At 40.8% G+C, this 23,410-nt stretch overlaps 1 protein-coding gene across 3 annotated transcripts in view; it reads left to right on the top strand.

The window, feature by feature from the left end:
- The window catches only part of NFE2 (nuclear factor, erythroid 2), a 30,035-nt gene extending 11,114 nt beyond the window's left edge, over window positions 1-18,921 (top strand). For all 3 annotated transcript variants that reach the window (XM_073546264.1, XM_073546262.1, XM_073546263.1), the window contains exons 2-3: window positions 7,542-7,702; window positions 15,164-18,921. In XM_073546264.1, the coding sequence (XP_073402365.1) occupies window positions 7,631-7,702; window positions 15,164-16,201 (1,110 nt within the window). In that variant the 5' untranslated portion in view covers window positions 7,542-7,630 and the 3' untranslated portion in view covers window positions 16,202-18,921. The remainder of the gene's footprint in view (window positions 1-7,541; window positions 7,703-15,163) is intronic.
- Window positions 18,922-23,410: the final 4,489 nt, after the last annotated feature.

The following is a 23,410-nucleotide window of genomic DNA, read 5'->3' as shown; positions in this document are numbered from 1 at the left end:
CCTTACAGATGGAAGAAAAATGACACAGCCCCTTCCTCACCAGACCTAAACCCTATTGAGAATTTGTGGGCCTTCTTAAATGGGAAATTTACGGAGAAGGAAAACAGTCACCACTCTGAACAGTGTCGGGGAAGCTGTGGTTGGCATTGCTCAATAATTGCTCGCCAACACATAAAGAAACTGACAGACTCCATGGATGGAGCTTATGACTTATTGAAAATAAGAGTCTACAGGGTGGGCCATTTATATGGATACACCTAAATAAAATGGGAATGGTTGGTGATCTCAACTTCCTATTTGTGGCACATTAGTATATGGGAGGGGGGAAACTTTTTTCAAGATGGGTGGTGACCATGACGGCCATTTTGAAGTTGGCCATTTTGGATTCAATGTTATTTTTTTTTTTCAATGGGAAGATGGTCATGTGACACATCAAACAGCACTCAATAAATCACCAGAGCACTTCAGCTGGATCATTTCTTCTTTTATTACTGCTGTGCGGCCAGGGCAGGGCCGGATCCGAGTCTGAGGTGCGGTGAGGTCAGACGTGGGTGAGCTGGTCTTTCAAACCAATTTACACATCAAACTTATTGAGAATTTCACAAGAAAAACAATGGTTGCTTGGTTTTAATGTAACTTTATTATTTCATGAGTTATTTACAAGTTTATGACCGCTTATAAAATGTGTTCAAAGTGCTGCCCATTGTGTTGGATTGTCAATGCAACCCTCTTCTCCCACTCTTGACACACTGATAGCAACACCACAGAAGAAAGGCTAGCACAGGCTTCCAGTATCCATAGTTTCAGATGCTGCACATCTCGTATCTTCACAGCATAGACAATTGCCTTCAGATGACCCCAAAGATAAGTCTAAGGGGGTCAGATCGGGAGACCTTGGTGACCATTCAACTGGCCCACAATGATCAATCCACTTTCCAGGAAACTGTTCATGTAGGAATGCTCGGACCTGACACCCATAGTTGATGGTATGGTGTGGTATATGGGGTACACAGATAGTGGGGCCATTCTTCATCAATGGAAACCTCAATGCCACTGGATATCTGAAATTGCTAGATGATGTGTCGCCCTCTTTATGCACTGAAGATGGCACGTTCCCTGAGTTTTTTTCCAGCAAGATGGTGCATCACCACACTATGGGTGTCAGGTCCGAGCATTCTTACAAGGAAACTGACCCCCCCTTAGATTAGCATTTCTTCTGCATTACGAACAAAGGATTTCTGAGAACCAGTCAACAAGTCTATGATTCTTATACTCAGATGCGGAAAAATACAGGGGCATCCTCTATTCAAAGGAATCAGCTTCATCTGGTTAAAGGAATTATATCAGTCTTGCTGGAGCCAGTGGTCAGTAATGACTATTGAGGTTCGCATTGATCTGATATTTATGGGAGATATATTTTTGGTGTCATAGTGAAGGTACAAACATAATGCAGTCGAACACATCCAACTTAATATCACCCAATTAAAACAGCTTCTGCCCATTCCACAATGTATCTTTTTTACTCTAGATGTTCATAGAATGTTAGATACTGCCCGAACACAATCAACTTAATATCAGCAGATGGATGATGCTATCTATGCCATGTTTCATCTCTATACTAGAGAAAGGTAACGTAGCTACCAAATGAATTCACCAAGGGGAGGCATGTCGGCATAACCTTGATCTAATAAAAATCAGAGTTTGAGGTTCTGTAACTTGTCAGTCCTGGAAGTACAGCATTCTGTAGTTCTTTGGTCCATTTTTTTTGTAAAACAAGTACCTCCCTCTGCTAAGCTCTGAGCCATTTCAGCCACCTGTGACTCAAGTTTAGTACTTTATTTTGTTATTCTTTTTAATCTGTGATTGGATGGATCGTATTGTTTTGTTCCCATTTTGTACCATCTTTGGATATTTTTTTTTTATAAGCACTGACTACCTTTCCAGATTAATAATATACTCCATTCCTCTTGCTCTGTAAACCGCACCCCTGAAGCCATACGATACCTGTAACAGGTGTCCAATCGGCCTGTGTAAACGAATGGTGGTGGCAGTTAGTAGTTCTTTTATGTTATTGTGGAGTTGACAGTGGTCATATCGGGGTATATACAGTGCTTCTCAGAAAATTAGAATATCATCAAAAAGTTAATTTATTTCAGTTCTTCAATACAAAAAGTGAAACTCATACCGTATATTATATAGTCATTACAAACAGAGTGATCTATTTCAAGTGTTTCTGGTTATGTTGGTTGATTATGGCTTACAGCCAATGAAAACCCAAAAGTTATTATCTCAGTAAATTAGAATAATTAACAAAAACACCTGCAAAGGATTACTTGGCATTTAAAAAGGTCCCTTTTGTCAGTTTCAGTAGGCTCCTCAATCATGGGGAAGACTGCTGATTTGACAATGTCCAGTAGGCAGTCATTGACACACCCCACAAGGAGGGTAAGCCACAAAAGGTCATTGCTAAAGTAGCTGGCTGCTCAGAGTGCTGTATCCAAGCATAATAATGGAAAGTTGAGTGGAAGGAAAAAGTGTGGTAGAAAAAGGTGCACAAGCAACTGGGATAACCGCAGCCTTGAAAGGATAATTAAGGAAAGGCCATTCAAAAATTTGGGGAAGGAGTGGACTGCTGCTGGAGTCATTGCTTCAAGAGCCACCACACACAGAGGCATCCATTACATGAGCTACAAGTGTCACATTCCTTGTGACAAGCCACTCATGACCCATAGACAATGCCAGAAGCATTTTACCTGGGCCAATGAGAAAATTAACTGGACTGTTGCTCAGTGGTCTAAGGTGTCGTTTTCAGATTAAAGTAAATTTTGCATGTAATTTCGAAGTTAAGGTCCCAGAGTCTGGAGGAAGAATGGAGAGACCACAATCCAAGCTGCTTGAGGTCTAGTGCGAAGTTTCCGCAATCTGTGATGGTTTTGGGAGCCATGTCATCAGCTGGTGGAGGCCCAGTGTGTCTTATCAAGACCAAAGTCAGCGCACTTCATGCTTCCCTCTGCCGACAAAACTTTTTGGAGATGGAAATTTCATTCTCCAGCAGGACTTGGCACCTGTCCACACTGCCAAATATCCAATACCAATACCTGGTTTACAAACAACAGTATCGCTGTGCTTGATTGGCCAGCAAACTTGCCTGACCTTAACCCCATTGAGAATCAATGGAGTATTGTTAAGAGGAAGATGAGATACCAGACCCAACAATGCAGGTGAGCTGAAGGCTGCTATCAAAGCAACCTGGGCTTCTATAACACCTCAGCAGTGCCATGCTGCATTGATGCAAATGGAGCCCCGACCAAGTATTGAGTGCATTTACTGAACATACATTTCAGGAGGCCAACATTTCGGATTTTAAAATCATTTTTCAAGCTGTTGTTATAAAGTATTCTAATTTACTAAGATAATGACTTTTGGGTGTTCATTGGCTGTAAGCCATAATCATCAGCATTAACAGAAATAACCACTCTGTTTGTAATGACTACATAATATGAGTTTCACTTTTTGCAATGAAGAAGTGAATTAAATTAACTTTTTCATGATATTCTAATTTTGTGAGAAGCACTTATATGTTTTGGCTTGAGCATGCCATTATTTACTCCTCTGATTATACTCCACATGGACATACCTAGCTGTGTTACTGTTTATACACTACTTCTACCTTGATTATTTGTGTAGATGTCTTTTTCCCCTGCTCCTATCATTGTATGATTATATGGTATTCTTGTAGCCTTCGTGTATACATCATATGTCTGGGTTAGTCTACCATTGTTCTGCATCTGTGGTCTTTCCTTGTTTTTGTACCTGTTTGTTATGTTACTGCTTAAAGCAAACCTGTCATCAGGTTTGGCCGATATGAGTTATGGCCGCTGCCTTTCAGGGCTTATCTACAGCATTCTATAATGCTGTAGATAAGTCCCCGATCTGACCTGTAAGAAGAAAATGTTTTATTTTACTCACCAGGGGACGGTCCAGTCCGATGGGTGTCACAGGTACTGGTCTGGTGCCTCTCATCTAGCGTTGCCACCCTCCTACTTGCTTCATGGCTCTGTGGCATCGCACTCCTGCGCAAGCATACTTATCTGCCCTGTTGAGGGCAGAGGAAAGTACTGCAGTGCGCAGTTTCTGGGAAAGGTCAGAGGCCCAGCGCCTGCTCACTACAGTACTTTGCCCTCTATCTGGCAGATAAGTATGCACAGGAGGAGCGCGATACTGGGGAGCCATGAAGCAAGCAGAAGGGCAGCATCACAAGAAGATGGGAGGCACCGGATCAGAACCTGCGACACCCATCGGACCTGACCGCCAACCCCCCCCCCCCCCCGAGTGAGTATAATAAAACTTTTTTTTCCTCTCTAGCAGGTCGGATCGGGGCTTATCGACAGCATTATAGAATGCTGTAGATAAGACCTGAAAGGTGGTGGCCATAACTCGTAGCGGCCAAACCTGGTGGCAGGTTCCCTTTAATATTCTACTTTTTTGTTTTTTTTTAATAAAAACTTTTTTTTCATATCATACTTGGTTCATTTATAAAGTGTTCTTTTGTTTTGATGGTTCTGTATGATTTTCACTTTATGGCCTTAATTACAGGATGAAATTATAGGTGTTTCTGTTTATAAATCATAACAAAATTAACCCTACTAATTTATATTTCATTCATTAAATATGCTAAGATCCTGCCATTTCTGATGTGTTGGACCTGGCAGCTTTACTTCTTTGTCTGTTTCCATACAGATTGGGGACATTATGCAGAGAGCTGGATACTGATTAAATAATCGAGACAGCCAACCCTTCAAGCACATCATGGGGTGCTGCAAACAGTGTGAGGTAGCTAGAAATCTTAGGGCTCGCTCACACGACTAAATTTTTAGTCCAAGTGAGGTCTTTAAAAAATGGAAAGCAGTAGGACCAAAGTTATTCACTATGGCAGTGCAGATGAGCGACTTTTTTCACTGACCAGATCTGCGTATGAAAAAAAAAAAATTGCTGCATGTACTGGTTTCTTCCATGTGTTGGACGAGATTCATCCAATCAAGTCTATGGGTGCGCAAAATAAAAAAATTGGGTGCCATACCGAGCCGCAGTATAGGATCTGATTTTTATGGATACATTGCAGTTCTGTAGCATAGGAAACTGCAAATGGTCCTGTAAAATATTAATAGCTGAGTAAAGAAACGGATTATATACAGACTGGACACGGATGACAAATGAGAAACAAAATTGAATGAAACTCTGACAATTTTTTTTTTTTTTCATATGGTCGCGTGAACCTGGTCTTATTGTGTTAGATAAAACGTGGAAGACGAGCTGCCAAAGCAAGGAGAGGTGACTGGAATGGTGCAATCCGAGCAGAGTTGATCAATAAAGCATATTAATACTTTCAATTTTTAGGGTTTAAGATATTTTACTCCTTCAGCCATAAAATAATAATGGTAATTGATGCCTATTAATGATCAGTAGTGTCATTGATCTCATAGATCTCCTGTAGTGCCTGACTGGTATGCTGAGCCTGTGTGTACGGCACACCTGAGCTGAGCAGAATATTTTATTTTTGTTTCAGCTATTACACATCACATATAGTACATGCGGTTCTATTTCCAACATTTTGGAAACTGCATGACTCCTGATAAGCTTTATCTACTCTGTGCAGTACATGCGGAGGAAGACATGGAAGGAAAAGGGCCTTGCAGGGGAAAGTAATTACCATAATCCGCTGCTTCAAATGGAAAACTGTCTATTTTAGAATGCAAATATTACATGTAATTTTCTTAAATATGCCTCTAACCAGGAGGCTTGTGATGACTGACCTCCATCCTCAAAAAAAGTCACATCCAAAGGGTCGTAATAAGTGCAAGGAGTTTTGGATCGTTTCCCCGTGTTTGAGTGGGTTTCCTTCCACACTACAATGACATATTGAACTTAGATTGTGAACCACAATGGAGACAGTGAGGACAATATCTGTAAAGTGCGGTGGAACTAATGGCGCTATATACGTGAGTAAACTAAGTTCTCATCATGAGTATCTGGTTTGGCAGATTTTCTGAAGCATTTCTGCACCAATTATGTATATTAAGTGCATTGTCCACTGCGTCTTTTTTGTCTTATTTCGTCTCCTTTTGCTGTCATGTTTTTAATGAGCTTCTGAAGTAGAAAAGCAATCCAAGCACGTGTGGTTTCAGCTGTGAATTTTTCTTATCTCATTGAAAGCACCACTCCAGCTGGGGGGTTTTCAGCACTGGAGTGGTGCTTTAATGTAAGCCCACTGACCCTGGTCTTATACTCGCCCTCCGGCGTCTTCCCCACTTTTTGGTGCTGCCCCGGTCCTGCAATGCCAACTTGTGTGCACAGATTTTGAATGGCTGTAAGTCAGAAGTTATGTGATAACCTCTCAATGCAAGTCTATAAGAGCCAGAACAAGGCTCTCATAGACTTGTATTGAAAGTTACCTCAGCGCCGCTCCGTGAAATACTTGAGTTGCCTACAGATCAGTTTTCAACGGCAACCGACGGAAGTGACGCTGGAAAGCGGAGGCAGGTGAGTATGAAACAGTACATTTAAAGCACTACTCAAGTGGTGCAATAAAAAAAACGCTGGAGTGGTGCATGAAGCCCATGAAGAAAATCTGCAAATAAAACACATATTTACATAAAAAGAGATTGATGTATTGCAAATTTCAAAATTGCACCACAGGTCACTGTCTGCAGAATAACAAAAAAGAAACAGTGTGCATGAGTATTATATAAATCCTAAACACTTTGCCGGAACTGTAAGACGCTGCCTTTTTTTTTTTTTTTTGCGCACTAAAATATGCAGCCAAAAAATGCTTGGTTTTGACCAATAGCATTTGTCCCCATGTTGTTCTATGGTGCTGTGTATGTTTGATTATTTTCCTCGGGCCGAATCAGTTAGAAAAAAATATTGCAGCATGCAAGATTTGCCTTCGATAATCGGATAGCACTTTCCCAGTCATGTCTAAGGGTCTTTGGATAACATTGAACCGCAGTCGGATGACATCCGAATGCCAGATGCGGTCCGATTTTGCCAGACAGGCTAAATGGAGAAACTTTTTTTCCAATCTCCACATCCGATAAAGTTGGATCACACTATGATCAGAATGTAATTAGCATAAGCTGACCTACAGTATTTTTTACGGATGTGGAGAAAACTGTCGTCTGCACCTGCCGTAACTGTTCCTAACAAAGATTGGTGATAGAGATGCTCTCTGTTACAGTCTTGGGCAGATACTAAACAGCCAAGACAGCATGCAGTGAACATTCAGTGGATATGTCCATACATGACTGGCATGTGTGCAGAATCATACCATAGAACAGTGTCCAACAAGCAACGTTATCATTCTGTGATCCTATTTGTTCTAAAATTCCACAAATCTACAGGTCTTGCAGTGTCACAGTGTGCCATAAACCATTATATGCAACGAATGTATTGCTAATGTGTTTCTTTTCTCAAGCTTCATTACATAATATAATAAACTTGGAAAAAGCTCAAAACATATTTGTTCATTAATTGTTTTTCAGCATTACACAGAACTAAGATGAGCCCGTCCTGCAGATTAATGCCTGGTTTCCTCAATGTAGAGCCTAGCTTTGGATCACTCCTTTCATAAATGGGACAACCGTGTGAACAAGGAGACATGGATCTCACTTGGCAAGAGATCTTCTCTATCAACGAGCTACAGGTTAGTCCAAGTTTCTATTAGTTCTCATTGTATAATATGCAACCAGGTGACTTCCATACTTTATAAAAGAAATAATTGAGTGATGTAATTTAATGATGTTGGTGGCAATATTTAACCCCTTTAGCGAACTTCTTAAAAAAAACGCAAAAAACAATGCTTTATCATCATACCGCCGAACAAAGTGCATTAACGCGCGATCAAAAAGACGGATATAAATAAACATGGTACCGTTAAAAATGGCAACTTGTCCTGGAAAAAACGAGCCACCATACAGCGTCATCAGCGAAAAATTAAAAGATTATAGCTCACAGAATAAAGCGATGCAAAAATAATTTTTTTTATATAAAATTGTATATAAGCGCCAAAACCTAAAAAATCATATAAATGAGGTATCGCTGTAATCGTACTGGCCCGAAGAATAAAACTGCTTTATCAATTTTACCACACGCAGAACGGTGTAAACGCCCCCCCTCCCCACCAAAAAAGAAATTCATGAATTGATGGTTATTGTTCATTGTGCATCCCAAAAATCGGAATAAAAAGCGATCAAAAAATGTCAGGTGCCCGAAAACAATACCAATAAAAAACGTCAACTCGTCTCACAAAAAATAAGACCTCACATGACTCGGTGGATCAAAATAAGGAAAAATTATAGCTCTCAAAATGTGGTGATGCAAAAACTATTTTTTGCAATAAAGCGTCTTTTAGCGTGTGACAGCTGCCAAAAATAAAAACCCGCTATAAATAGTAAATCAAGCCCTCCTTTATCACCAAAAATAATAAAATAAAAATGTATTTATTTCCATTTTCCCGTTAGGTTAAGGTTGGGATTAGGGGTGTGTTAGAATTGGGGAGTTTCCACTGTTTTGGCACATCAGGGTCTCTCCAAACATGACATGGCGTCTGATCTCAACTCCAGCCAATTCTGCTTTGAAAAAGTCAAACGGTGCTCCTTCCCTTCCAAGCTCTGCCATGCGCTCAAGCAGTGGTTTACTCCCACATATGGAGTATCAGCCTACTCAGGACAAATTGCACAACAACTTTTGGGGTCCAATTTCTCCTGTTATCCTTGGGAAAATAAAAAAACTGGGGACTAAAATCATGTTTGTGGAAAAAATGATTTTTTTTAATTTTACGGCTGTATGTTATAAACTTCTGTGAAGCCCTTTGGGGTTCAAAGTTCTCACCACACATCTAGATGAGTTCCATGGGGGGGTCTAGTTTCCAAAATGGTGTCATTTGTGGGGGGATTCCACTGTTTAGGCACATCAGGGGCTCTCCAAACGTGACATGGCATCCGATCTCAATTCCAGCCAATTTTGCGTTGGAAAAAGTCAAACGGCGCTCCTTCCCTTCCGAGCTCTGCCAATCGCCGAAACAGTGGTTCCCCCCACTGGACAAATTGCACAATAACTTTTGTGGTCCAACTTCTCCTGTTACCCTTGGTAAAATAGAAAAAATTGAAAAAATTGGACCTGAAATTTTTTCTGAAAAAAAAGTTAAATGTTTTATTTTAAACATTCAAAAAATTCCTGTGAAGCACCTGAAGGGTTAATAAACTTCTTGAATGTGGTTTTGAGCAACTTAAGGCTAAGTTCACATGTAGCGGAATTCCCGCGGAAGTTACCGCGAGAATTCCGGAATTCCATTTCACGGGAAAATCTCATTTTAAATTCCCGCTATTTTCCAGCAGAAAAACTAGCGATTTGCAAGCCTAATTAGCTTGCAGAATGCTAGTGTTTTCCAAGCGATATGGAGCATCGCTTGGAGAACTGATTGACAAGTTGGTCACACTTGTCAAACACAGTGTTGACCAACTTTTTACTACTGATGCTGCCTATGCAGCATCAGTAGTAAAAGGATGTAAAAAATATTGTTGTTCTCACCTTCCGGCGTCTCACGCAGCCTTCCCGCCTCTCTCCACGCTTCCGGCATCTTCCGGTCCCAGTAATCCTTTGCACGAATGACCGCGACATCATCGCGGTCATTCTCGCAAAGGATTACTGGGACTGGAAGATGCCAGGAGCGTGGAGAGAGGCGGGAAGGCTGCGTGAGACGCCGGAAGGTGAGAATAACAATATTTTTTTATTTTAATTCTATTTTTCACAGGGATATGGTACCCAGAGCCCGGAGGACAGTCTCCTCTCTTCCGGACCGTGGGTACCATCCGCAAATGTTCTTACTTTTCGCATGGTGGGCACAGCCACATGCAGAACAAGGCTTTCCTATGTGGGCGGAATCGCCGTGATTCCGCTAAATTTATGAGCATGCTGCGTTTTTTACCGCAAAGCGATTCAGCCGCGGAAAAAACCACAGCATTAGCACAGCATTGTGGAATCCCATGGGATTGCATGGGATGCTTATTTTTCGCGGCAAAATCGTGCCTTTAAAACCGCCGCGAAAACGTGAAAAAAAAATGCGACGTGTGAACGCAGCCTAAGGGGTGCAGTTTTTAGAATGGTGTCACTTTTGGGTATTTTGTATCATATAGACCCCTCAAAGTGACTTCAAATGTGATGTGGTCCCTAAAAAAAAAAAATGGTGTTGTAAAAATAAAAAAATCGCTGGTCAACTTTTAACCCTTAACTTCCTAACAAACTATTTTGGTTCCAAAATTGTGCTGATATAAAAGTAAACATTTGGGAAATGTTAATTATTAAGAGATTTGTGTGCCATATCTCTGATTTAAGGGCATGAAAATTCAAAGTTGGAAAATTGTGAAATTTTCACTATTTTCACCAAATTTCTGTATTTTTCATAAATAAACGCAAGTTATATCAATGAAATTTACCACTAACATGAAGTACAATATGTCATGAGAAAACAATGTCAGAATCACCGGGATCCATGGAAGCGTTCCAGAGTTATTACCTCATATAGGGGCAGAGGTCAGAATTGTAAAAATTGTCCCGGTAACTAACATGCAAACCACCCTTGGGGGTAAAGCGGTTAAAAAGGATTTAGTGCCATAAACCAAAAATGAAATCTTTGTTTAAAAAAAATGGAAGTTTCAGTCTAATTTATGAAGGAGGTAAGAACTGACAAAAATTTTGATAAGAGGGACACAGATACACAGACATAAGGAGGGCATCATATACATTCTGTTCAAATTGTCAATAGGTTGTACTCCTAAACTCATAAAGGCTTTGCACAAAGTGCAAAGCCTGACAAAAATTACAAGCAGTGTAACCCATAAATTCTTGAAGGCACCAAATGTAGTGCTTCATGAAAAAATTATGAAAGTGTAGTTGTGGAACTTCTACACTCATAAAGGCTTTGCACACAGTGCAAATCCAGGAAAAAAGGTTAGGGTTTTGAACTGGAGCCTCTGGGCAATAGGAAGCTAGTGAAGGGCCTGGCATAGGGAGGAGGCTGGGGAATAGCGGGGAGACAGGTGGATTAGTGGGGCAGCAGAGTGTAGGATGGACTGGAGTGGTGCTAGAGGGGAGGCCAGAGAGTAGGAGGTTGCACTAGTCGAGGCGGGAGGTAAGGGTGTGCGCTAGTGTTTTTGTGGATTCATGGTTGAGGATCCAGGAAATATTTTTGAGTTTGAGGCGGCAGGAGGAGGCAAGGGCTTGTAGATGTGGTTTGAAGGAGAGGGCAGAGTTGAGGATCACTCCAAGTCACCGAGTGTGCAGGACTGGGGAAGGCGAGCAGCCATTTACATTGATGGATAGGTTTGGTGGACGGGTAGAGTGAGATGGGGAAAGATGATGAATTCTCTTTTGTCCATGTTCAGTTTGACAAAGCGAGCAGAAAAGAAGGCTGAGATAGCAGACAGGCATTGTGAACATTAAATGTTCGGTCTATTAGGCATGATGAGGATAGGGCCAAGTTTGTGATGCCAAGAGATGAGAGAATCTTTAGCAGGAGGGAATGGTCCACGGTGTCGAAGGCAGAAGACCGGTCCAAGAGAAGGAGGAAACAGTAATGTCGCTTGCTCTTGGCGGATAGTAGGTCGTTGGTGACTTAGTCAGGGCAGTTTCAGTTGAGTGATGCGGTCGGAAGCCAGATTGTAGCCGGTCAAAGAAGGAACAGGAGGAGAGGTGGGAGGACAGTTCAAGATATACATGCTGTTCCAGTAGTATTGAGGCATAAGGGAGAAGAGATATTGGGAGATAGTTATACACAGAGGATGGGTGTGATTGAGGCATGTTTGAAGGGTGAGGGAAATACACCATTTGTAAGTGAAAGGTTGAAGGGGTGTGTTAGAGTTGGGATGAACACTGTGGCAAAGTTAGGGATGAGGTGGGACGGGAGCGGGCAAGTGTGCTATTGGTGAGGTGTGATCTTGACAGGAGGGTGGAGAGCTGGTTTTCTGTCATGGTGGTGAAGCTGGTTTTGGAAGAACAGGGCTGAGGGGCATTGGGGGCTGCGGGCCAAAGCTTTCTCTGATCGTATCAATCTTCTGCTTAGTGAAGGAGGCAAAGTCTTTAGCAGAAATGAGAAGAGGAGGTGCTGTGGGACGGAGTAGAGAATTGAAAGTGTTGAAAAGCTGTTTAGGGTTGTGAGACAGGGAGGATATGAGAGATGTGAAGTAAAATTGTTTTGCGGCAGAGAGCGTGGACTTGAAGCTGACAAGGGACTGCTTGTATGCACTGAAGTGCTCAGTAGAATGGGTTCTCTTCCATCTTCGCTCAGCGGCCCTGGAAACCCGGCTCAGTTCTTTGGTCAGCCAGGGCTGCCTCTTGATTGTACGAGTTTTGCTCTGCGTGAGGGGGGCGGCCGAATCAAGTGTTGCTGTTATTGTGGTGTTATAAAAAGTGGCAGCAGCATCTGTGTCATGTAAGGAAGCTATGTCTGTAAGAGGGAGAAGAGACTCAGAGTGATTGTAAATTAAGGTATTTGAGATTCCTTCGAGGGTGAGCGAGTTTGTGGAGTGGGGATTGTGCAGTCAGAGGAGAGGGAAGAGAATGTCAGTAGGTTGTGGTCAGACAGGGGGAGGGATGAGTTGGTGAGATTTGTGAGGGAACAGTGAGACGGGTGAAGATAAGGTCCAGCATGTGACCATCTTTGTGAGTGGCCGCAGAGGACCATTGAGTGAGACCAAGGGAAGCAGTGAGCGATAGAAGTTTAGAAGCAGCCGGGGTGGAGTGTAAATTTGGATGTTGAAATCGCCCATGATGATGGTAGGGATGTCAGCAGAGAGGAAATGGAGTAGCCAGGTGGTGAAGTGGTGAGAAAGGTGGAAATGGCTAGTTCTGGGGGGCGGTAGATCACAGCCAGTTGGAGGTTGGATGCGGGCGGAGTGCACCTCAAACGAGGAAAGAGTAGCGGAGGGTGGGAGTGGAATAGGGGAGGGTAAAGAAGCAGGTATCAGACAGGAGCAAGCCAACTCCTCCACCATGTTTGTTGCTGAGGCAAGGGGTGTGAGAGATGGAATCCGCCATAGGAAAGCGCAGCTGGAGAGGCTGTGTCAGAGGGAGCGAGCCAGGTTTCAGTGATGGCAAGGAAGGAGAGTTTGTTGGTGATAATGAGGTCATGGATAAACGGCTAGTCAGACAGTCATTCCACAGAGCTCCAGGTAGGGGGACTCGGGAGTGGGGGCTGGATGAATAGGTATGAAGTTGTCATGGTTGCAAAAACATGTAGAGGATTGTAGCAGGATGTTAGAAATGAGTGTGGGGATGTGTTGAGGAGGGCCAGGATTTGGGGATACGTCGCCAGCAATGAGGAGTAGCAGAGCGTTAGATGGTGAGAGCAGGATAGGACATGATGTGGCCGTGTGTGTCTGGAGAAAAAGGATTGTGTGTGGAGGATCAGTTCAGAGGAAGAGGTGAGATGGCTGGGGAGGATGGAGGGGGGAAATGACTAGTTCCTTACAAGGTGGGGGGATTACAGGAGTTAGGGAAAAATAGAGTAGTATGGGGGTGATAATAAAAAGCTGAAACATTGTAGTGGTGTTATAGTCCATTACCTTAGTCAATTCCAGTCCAATTCTAGTCTAATTCAGAGCAGTGTAATTAGAAATCTGTAATTTTAAAATATGGAATTTGGCTATGTGCACATGTTGCGGTTTGTAAGCGGTTTTGCCACAAACGCTTACACAATGCAACCCATTGAATTCAATGGCATTCCACAATGCTGTGCTAATGCTGCGTTTTTTTTTCCGCGGCGGAATCACCAATGCGGAAATATATGCAGCATACTCATTCTTTGTGTGGAATCACGGCGATTCCGCACACATAGGAATACACTGATCCGCTTACTTTCCGCATGTGGCTAGGCCCACCATGCACAAATTAAGCGGATCATGTGAGCATGGTACCCAGGGTCTGGAGGAGAGGAGACTCTCCTCCAGGCCCTGAGTACCATATCCCTGTTAAAAAAAAATTAAAATAAAAAATTGTGATATTCTCACCTTCCGGCAGCCCTCGCATCCTTCCCGCCTCTCAGCCACGCTGCCAGCATCTTCCGGTCCTAGTGATGCCTTGCAACAATGACCTGTGATGACGTAGCAGTCTCGCGTGATGCTACGTCATCTGGGGGTCATTGTCGCAAGGCATCGCTGGGAACGGGAGTTGCAGGGAGCATAGCAAGGATTCGGAAGGCTGCGATGGCCCCCTGAAGGTTAGAATATCATGATTTTTTTATTATTATTTTTAACATTATATCTTTTTACTATTGATGCTCCATAGGCCGCTTCAATAGTAAAAAGTTGGTCACACTTGTCAAATACTATGTTTGACAAGTGTGACCAACCTGTCAATCAGTTTTCGAAGCGATGCTACAGATCGCTTGGAAAACGCTAGCATTCTGCAAGCTAATTACACTTACAAAACGCTAGTGTTTAGCAGGAATCCGCATGCGTATTTCATGCTGCAGGGAGTTGCGGAATTGCTGCCAAAATTTCCGTGGCAATTCCTAACGTGTGCACATAGCCTTAAACCTTTGAATGCAGCATGTTGTAAAATATGGAGTTTGCATTAAGTTTATTTCTTCTTGAATATAATAACTACATGTACAATATGCACCTTAAATGCTTTATCAACTACTTGAACAACCCCTTTTTAAATCCCCGAGGCCCACAAATAAAGTAACAAAAGCTGATACTCACCTTTTGAACCGACACGGTTGCAGCGATGCCATTCTTGCGCCATCTGAGCACTGCAGCCAATCAGTGGATGTTGATTGGCTGCTGCTCATCAAAATTCCTTCAGAATGAATGTCCACCCTGACAAAATAGAAAAGGTTGCAACCGGTTAGCAACCACTGATTGACTCATGTGACATATCAAGCAAATGCCTAGGAGATCAGGCGCCGACATCGCTGGAACAGCACCTGTGCCAGAAGTTAGTATAAGCTTTTTCTATTTTACTTGGGGTAATGTGGGATTTCAGAAGGGGTTGTCTAAGTAGTGAAAACACTTACCGTTAAGTATTTTTAGCAAAATGTTACTTTTGGTAAATCACATAATTATCCAATGACACCATTAATTATTTAATTTCTTTGGTCATTCAGGGCTTGGATTTACACCCAGATTCTTCATACGATGTTCAGAATGGATATCAAACACCCATGTTGCCTAATCCAGGATGCGGTTTCGGTAGTGTTCCAAGAGATGGCATGGAACCAACAACAAACAATAATATATCAATCTGTAACCGATTTTATATGGACTGTCAAGCACAGAATGCAGCAACAATCCCTATGACTTCTGGATATATTCCTACATCATATACAGGAATGTTAATCTCATCAAGTATCTCTCAGATGGGGGCAATAAATCACTATCCATCAAAGCACCTACTATCCAGAGCAATGAGTGCATCAGAAGACCAGGTGATTGTGCCTGAGCCTTACCTGGCTAGTTTTAATACTCTGCAGCATCCCACCAAGAACCATGATGATTTTGAATCAGATTCTGGATTGTCTTTAAATTTTAGTGATGGAGAATCAATAGAAATAGAGAATTTAGACAGCCACAGGCTTCACTCAGAATACATGGAAATAATTCCACAACAAGCCTACCAAAACCAGTATACTTTGGTACCAAATCTCACACAACCCATTATGGAAAACTTGGGTGAAACCCAAACATACTTTGCATCAAGGACTCAAGAACTTGTCTGCAGTAGGGATGAGCGAAGGGCAGCCGCAATGCAGATCCCATTCCCCACTGACAGGATAGTCAATCTCCCTGTGGAGGATTTTAACGAGCTTCTCTCTCAGTACACATTGACTGAATCTCAGCTGGCTTTAGTCAGAGACATCCGAAGACGTGGCAAGAATAAAGTAGCTGCTCAGAACTGTCGCAAGCGCAAGATGGAGAACATTTCCACTTTGGAAAAAGAAATTGGGCAGCTCAGATCAGAACGTGAGGGATTACGTAGAGAACGAGAACAGGTCGAAAATATAATTTCTGAACTGAAAAGCAACATGAACTTACTTCAGAAAGAGGTTTACAGTATTCTAAAAAATCAGGACACCCATCGGCACCCAGATGATATGTTGCTCCATCAAACCTCAAATGGTAATGTAAACTTCTCGTTGGAGTAGCATCAATTGTCCTTTTCCAGAGCATGACTTTTTTTTCAAAATGAAGTAGAAAGTGCTAAAAACAAGTTTTGTCATTTTTTTATTCTTGTACATTTTGACTTATGTTGATAAATTCAAAGACTACACATTGCAGCCATTGTATTAGTCTCTGCTCCGTAGTCGGCAGTGGAAGTCACATAATTTATTGAAACTATGGTCAACCTAAGACTAAGACTAAATCTTTGTCTAGAATCTCTATGCATAAGCAAGAAAATATTAATATGCCAAAATTATTAATCTGTGTAGTTAAGCCGTAATTGTACACATGGGGACGGAGGTGGATGCCTATGGAAGAACCGCAAATTGCTAAATACAACTTGTATGATAAAAAGAATCTAACTTCATAAACATTTCGATACAGGAATGTTGTGCTAAACGTTATATAAAAAAAATAAAACACTTCAGTCATATTTTATTAATGTACTTCAGAAAAAGGAAAATGTACAGTTGTGTGAAAAGTGTTTGCCCCCTTCCTAATTTCATATTCTTTTGCATGTTTGTCACACTAAAATTCAAAACCTGCAGGGCCCTGTGTGAAAAAGTGATTGCCCATAAACCTAATAAGTGGTTGGGCCATCCTTAGCAGCAACAACTGCACTCAAGCAATTGCGATAACTGCCAATGAGTCATTTACAACGTTCTGGAGGAATTTTGGCTCACTAATCTTTGCAAAATTGTTGTAATTCAGTCACATTGGATGGTTTCCGAGCATGAACCTCATTTTTAAGGTCATGTCACAGCATCTCAATCGGATTAAGGTTAGGACTTTGACTAGGCCACTGAAAAGTCTTAATTTTGTTTTTCGTAAGCCATCCAGTGTTGGACTTGCTGGTGTGTTTTGCGTCATTGTCCTGCTGCATAACCCAAGTCTGTTTCAGCTTGAAGTCCCAAACAGATGGCCAGATATTTTACTTCAAGATTTTTTAGTAGACAGCAGAATTCATGGTTTTCATAGTTCCATTAGCCACAGCAAGTCTTCCAGGTCTTAAAGCAGCAAAACTGCCCCAAACACCACCGTATTTTACTGTTGGTATGATGTTCCTTTTCTGAAATTCTGTGTTACTTCTACGCTAGATGTAATGGGACATACACTTTCCAAAAAGTTCAACTTTTGTCTTGTCGGTCCACAGATGTTTCCCAAAATTCTTGGGGATCATCAAGATGTTTTCTGGCAAAACTGAGATGAGCCTGTATGTTCTTATTGCTCTGCAGTGTTTTTTGTCTTAGAACTCTGCAATGCAGGCCAGTTTATCCCAGTCTCTTTTTCTCATGATGGAGTCATGAACTGACTGAGACAAGTGAGGCCCGCAGTCCTTTAGATGTTGCTGTGGAGTCTTTTGTGACCTCTTGGCTGAGTTGTTACTGCGCTCTCGGGGTAATTTTGGTCGGTTGGGCAGTCCTGGAAAGGTTCACCATTGTTCAATGTTTTTGCTATTTGTGGATAATACCTCTCATTGTGGTTAGCTGGAGTCCCAAAGCTTGAAAAATGGCTTTATGACATTTTCCAGACTGATCGATCTCAATTACTTTGCTTCTTACTTGTTCCAGAATTTCTTTGGATCGCGGCAGGATATCTAGGTTTTGAGGATCTTTTGGTCTACTTCACTTTGTCAGGCAGGTCCTATTTAAGTGACTTTTTAACTGAGAACAGGTTTTTCAGTGATCAGGCCTGTGTGTTGCTAGGGAATCTGAACTCCCGAAGATGTGATAAACCACAGTTAATTTATGTTTTAAGGGAGAGGGCAATCACTTTTTTACACAGGGACCTGTAGATTTGTATTTACTTTTCTCTTAATAAACATCTTCATTTAAAAACTGCATTTTGTGGTTGCTTGTGTTATCTTTGACTAATATTTAAATAATTTGGGTGATCTGAAACATTTAAGCTTGACAAACATGCAAAAGAATAGGACATCGGGAAGAGGCAAACACTTTCAAGTGCGTGCGTGTGTGTGTGTGTGTGTGTGTGTGTATGTATGTATGTATGTATATATATATGTGTGTAAATATATGTGTATATGTATATATATATATATATATATATTACACTGTATATATCTACAGTGTTTGATTTCACAACTCCAAACAATATTAGTGCCTTAAACACCTAAACAGTGTACGAACAATACTACTTTTTCAAAGTCAGGTTGCTAATTTTCACACATCAGAGCTCATACTTAGCTTTTAGACCATTTCCCAGTGGTTCTAAGGTCACAACGATTTTACCTTCCTTGTTTTCACTCAATGTTTGATAAAAAGAGCACCTTAAGAACTTGAACTTGGTATATATGATCAGCTGGATGGTTCCAGTTTTGCAACCCTGATATGGATACTAACGTGGCTGCCATACACAATGTTAAAGTCATGACAAGTTATAACTAAGTTCCAAGTTGACAACGTGTGATGAGTATCACAAAGTTGATGTAATAAATGGTAAAACATTTTAAAAAATGGATTTTTTGTGGCATACTGGATTGTGAAATATAGGCATTCAATGATCTCTTTGGTGCATGCTTCTTTGCTGCCAAGTAACCTTTTTGACATTAGATTTGGTGATTTGATCAATACTCATATAGAAATCTACAATATGCTTTAGTATTTTCCCGTAGAATTGTAATTTAAAGAAAGATTGGATTGTATAATATGAATGATTCTATTAATAAAAATCTTCTGACTTCTGATTCTGTTTTATGTGTCAGATATTCGTGAGAATGAATTGGTAGCATAAAAAGTAAAGCTTTTGAAGGCTTGCTTTGTGTCATATGCCCTTTAACTCTGTGCAGATCAGAGGGGGTCCAAGTCCTGAGACTCCTGCCAATCGCTCTAAAGAATGTGCAGCTCAGGAGGTGGAAATGTACAGCTTCTACATGTGTGCACACAAAGCACAAATTCAATAGAAAGGCTGTACCACATGTGCGCTCTTTCATCCTCAGCGGTGCACTTCTACGAGGTCTTTCGTGTGAGATCCGCATCCCCATCAATCTGCACAACATTAAGGAGCCTGTAACATGTAAAAAAATGCTTTAACAGCTCCAGCGTTTCTCTTTGATTGCCTTACATAATGCCTTCATTGTTGAAGCGTAGGTGCCTCCAGTAATTGCTGTCTTGTGTGGCATGAATTCTAGTAATTAAACTCCTACTGTATCCCAAAAAATGTTGCCATGTTCTTTCCAGTTGACTACTGGATGCAAAAAATCTTTGGAGTTGGTGACCCTTTGTGCTTCAATTGCACGGACACTTGTTTGGTCTCAGGATCATGCGTAATAATTACCCATAATAATTTGAAAATTTTAAGTCTCCAGAATTTTCTCTGTGCATGTCTAAATTCTCTTGGCTAAATTGCTAGACATATATTTCTTGCTCAAGCGTCAATATTCGTGGCACCAGCCAGGAACTAACCTTTGACATCTACACATCATGAATGATACTGGAAACCGTGCCAAATGAAATGCCAAATTCAAGAGTTAGGTCGCCCTGATAGGGATCATCTTCAGTTGATTACCCACCTCATTTCAATTTTTTGACACAAAAGTTTACTTGGAAGTAGTCATCACTATATACAACAATCATCCATTCATGGATTTCTTTAGGCTTTCTTTCTGTGTAAAGAATTTAATCATAGAACAATGCTCCAAGTCCCTCACTTTCTTTGTATAGCTGCACTGTACTGCACTTGCCATCCTGTCACTTAGTGCTTTCATTACTTCTACTGTGTATGTTGCATGTCCAGACATACTTCAACATGCACAGAAAAGCTCAGCTCTCTAATACTGACAGAAAATGCTGGGGTAGATTTATTGAATGCCTTTCATACACAGTGCGGTAGCACATTGTGATTAACCCCTTTACACCCCCCCCCCAATGGGGTTTGCACGTTAATGACAGGTCAATTTTTACAATTCTGACCACTGTCACTTTGTGGTAACAACTCTCGAACGCTTCAATGGATCCCACTGATTCTGTTTTTCGCTACATGTTGTACTTTATGATAGTGGCAACGTTTCTTAGATATAACTAGCCTTTATTTGTGAACAAAAAAATCCAGAAATTTAGCAATTTTCAAACTTTGAATTCTTATGCCCTTAAATCAGAGATGTGTCACACAAAATAGTTAATAAATATCATTTCCCACATGTCTACTTTACATCAGCACAATTTTTAAGCAAATTTTTTTGTTAGGAAATTACAAGGGTTAAAAGTTAACCAGCAATTTCTAATTTTCCCCAAAAAATTTACAAAAGCATTTTTTTAGGGACCACCTCACATTTGAAGCGAGTTTGAGGGGTCTATATGAAAGAAAATTCCAGAAATTGACACCATTCTAAAAACTGCACCCCTCAAGGTGATAATAACCACATTCAAAAAGTTTATTAACCCTTCAGGGGCTTCAGAGAGATTTTTAGAATGTCGAAAAAAGTGAACAGTTAACTTTTTTTTTCCCAAAATTACTTTCGACTTTTTTTTTTTTTTTCACAAGGGTAACAGGGAAAAATGTCTCCTGAGCATGCCGATAGCCCATACGTGGTAGAAAACCACTGTTTGGGTGCATGGCAGAAATTGGAAGGGAAGGAGTGCCTTTTGACTTTTTAAATGCAAAATTTGCTGGAACAATTAGCGAACGCCATGTCGCATTTGAGAGTCACTGATGTGCCTAAACAGTGAAAATCTCCCACAAGAGAGAATTTTGGAAACTAGACCTCTCAGGGAACAGATCTAGATGTGTAGTGAGCACATTGAACCCTCAGGTGCTTAGCAGAAGTTTATAAAGTTGAGCTGTGAAGAAAAAAAAGATGATTTTCCTCAAAAATGTTTTTAGCCCCAAATTTTGCATTTTCATAAGGGTAACAGAGAAATTGCACCATACAATGTGTTGTGCAATTTCTCCTGAGTACGCGGATACCCTATATGTGGGGGAATACTACTTTTGAGCCACAGTGCAAAGCTCTGGATGGAGCGCAGATTTTCCTAGGAAGAGGCACAATATTGGAGTTCAGATTTTGCTGAAATGGTTTGAGGGTGCCATGTCACATTGGCAGAGCTCCTGAGGTGCCAGAACAGCAGAACTCCCCTGTATAAGTGAACTCATTTTACAAACTACACTCAGCAATGAATTCATCTAGGGGTGCAGTGATCATATTGACACCACATGTGCCTCACAGAATTTTATACCATTGAGCGGTGACGGAAGAATAAATTACATTTTTACCACTAATATGTTGTTTAGCATCAAGTTTTTAATTTTTATAAGTGCTAAATGACATTTGTTTACAACAAACTGAAATCGATTTTTCCTGAGTGTTCATATACCCTAACATGTATTCGGGAAATATTATTCATCAACACAGTGCAAAGCTCAGAAAGGAAGGCGCGCCATACTATAGTGCAGATTTTACTGTTCTGATTTGCAGGTGCTATGACCCACTGGGAGAGTCCCTGAGTTGCCAGAACAACAAACCCCCCCCATAAGTGACAAACTATACCTGTCAATGATTTCATCTAGGGGTGCATTGATCATACTGACACCATGGGTCGGTCACAGAATTTTATACCATTGGGCTGTGAAGAAAAAATAATTGCATTTTTAGCACCAAAATTTTGTTTAAGCCCCAGATTTTACATTTTCACACAAGTAGGTAAAAATTGCACCATAATTTGTCCCCCAATTTCTACTGAACGTGGCAATTCCCCATATGTGGTTGTGCAGTACTGCTTAGCCATATGGAGAGACTCGGGAGGGATGGAGCGCAGATTTTCCTAGAATAGTTTGCGGACTCCTTATACTGAGCCCCTAAGTGCTAAAAGACCAGAATCTCCCCTCAAGTGACTCCATTTTGGAAATTATACCACTTTGGGAATTTATCTACAGATGTAGTGATGATTTTGACTCCATGAGTGTTTTCCAGAAGCAAGCAGCAGTGGATGTTACGGAGTGAAAATTGCAAACTGCCATTATAGTGACCAGTACATTGTAGTGACCAGTACATTAGGTCCAGCTTATTCCTCTGAAGACATGCAAGTTAGTAAGTTATTTGGTTTAGGTACATTATGGGGCTCAGAAGGGAGGGGGCATTTGGATTTGGAAGCTCAGAATTTGCTGAATGTCTTTTTCGGGGCTAGGACCCACTTAGCTTTTCCAGAGCCTTTGTACTACTAGTAACGTGGAAGACCACTATATTTTCGTTGATTTATACTGTAGGAACAAGAGAAGCACAAATAGGGTCTTGTCCGATGGTAAGAGATATATAATTATATATTATCAACTCACCCGCTCCAGGAAAGAAAAAAGCATGTAGGATATGCGTTCAGCTGCTGCATGTCCACGGGTCAAACCAGTGACCGCTAACATATAAAACTTATGGAACTTTTTTATGGACTTTGTGCGATGCCAAACATTAGACTTGGATCCAGTTGAGATGAAAGATTAAAGTCTTATTGTTTTTTGCGGGACGAGTTAACGTTTTTATTGGTACCATTTTCAGAAACGTGACATTTTTTGATCGCTAGTTATTCTGATTTTTGGGAGGCAGAATGAACAAAAACCAGCAATTCAGGATTTTTTTTTTCCGCTTGTGGTAAAATTGATAAGGCAGTTTTATTCTTCAGGTCAGTACGATTACAGCGATACCACAGTTATTTTTTTTTTTTTATGTTTTGGTGCTTTTACACAAAAACTATTTTATAGAAAAAATAATTTTTGCATTGCTTTATTTTGGGAGCTATAGCTTTTTTAATTTTTCCACTGATGGAGCTTTATGATGGCTTGTTTTTTTTGCGGGACAAGACGATGTTTTCAGCGGTAACATGTTTATTTATACTTGTCTTTTTATTGTGTTTTAACCTACTTTTTGTTTGGCGGTATGATGATCCATAATTTCCCTTGGGATCAATAAAGTGTATCGTAAAGCATTGTTTTTTGCCTTGTTTTTTATTTATTTTTATGGTGTTCACTAAAGAGGATAATTAATGGGTCAGTTTCATAGGTCACGTCGTTCTGAACTCGGCAATACCAAACATTGTTTTTCGTTTTTTTCATAAAAACGTTTATTCAAGAGTACACTATATTTTGATTCTTTTATTATTTTTTTTTTTACATTTTCACAATTTTTTTTTCACTTTTTTTCTAATTTTTTTTTTTTTTTACTTTGTCCCACTATAGGACTTTCATTTTTT

This window comes from Dendrobates tinctorius, unplaced genomic scaffold (genome assembly GCF_039654945.1).
Source record: "Dendrobates tinctorius isolate UK_male_01 unplaced genomic scaffold, ASM3965494v1 ptg000145l, whole genome shotgun sequence".
Classification (NCBI taxonomy): domain Eukaryota; kingdom Metazoa; phylum Chordata; class Amphibia; order Anura; family Dendrobatidae; genus Dendrobates; species Dendrobates tinctorius.
This window is presented reverse-complemented; position numbering and strand designations above follow the sequence as displayed.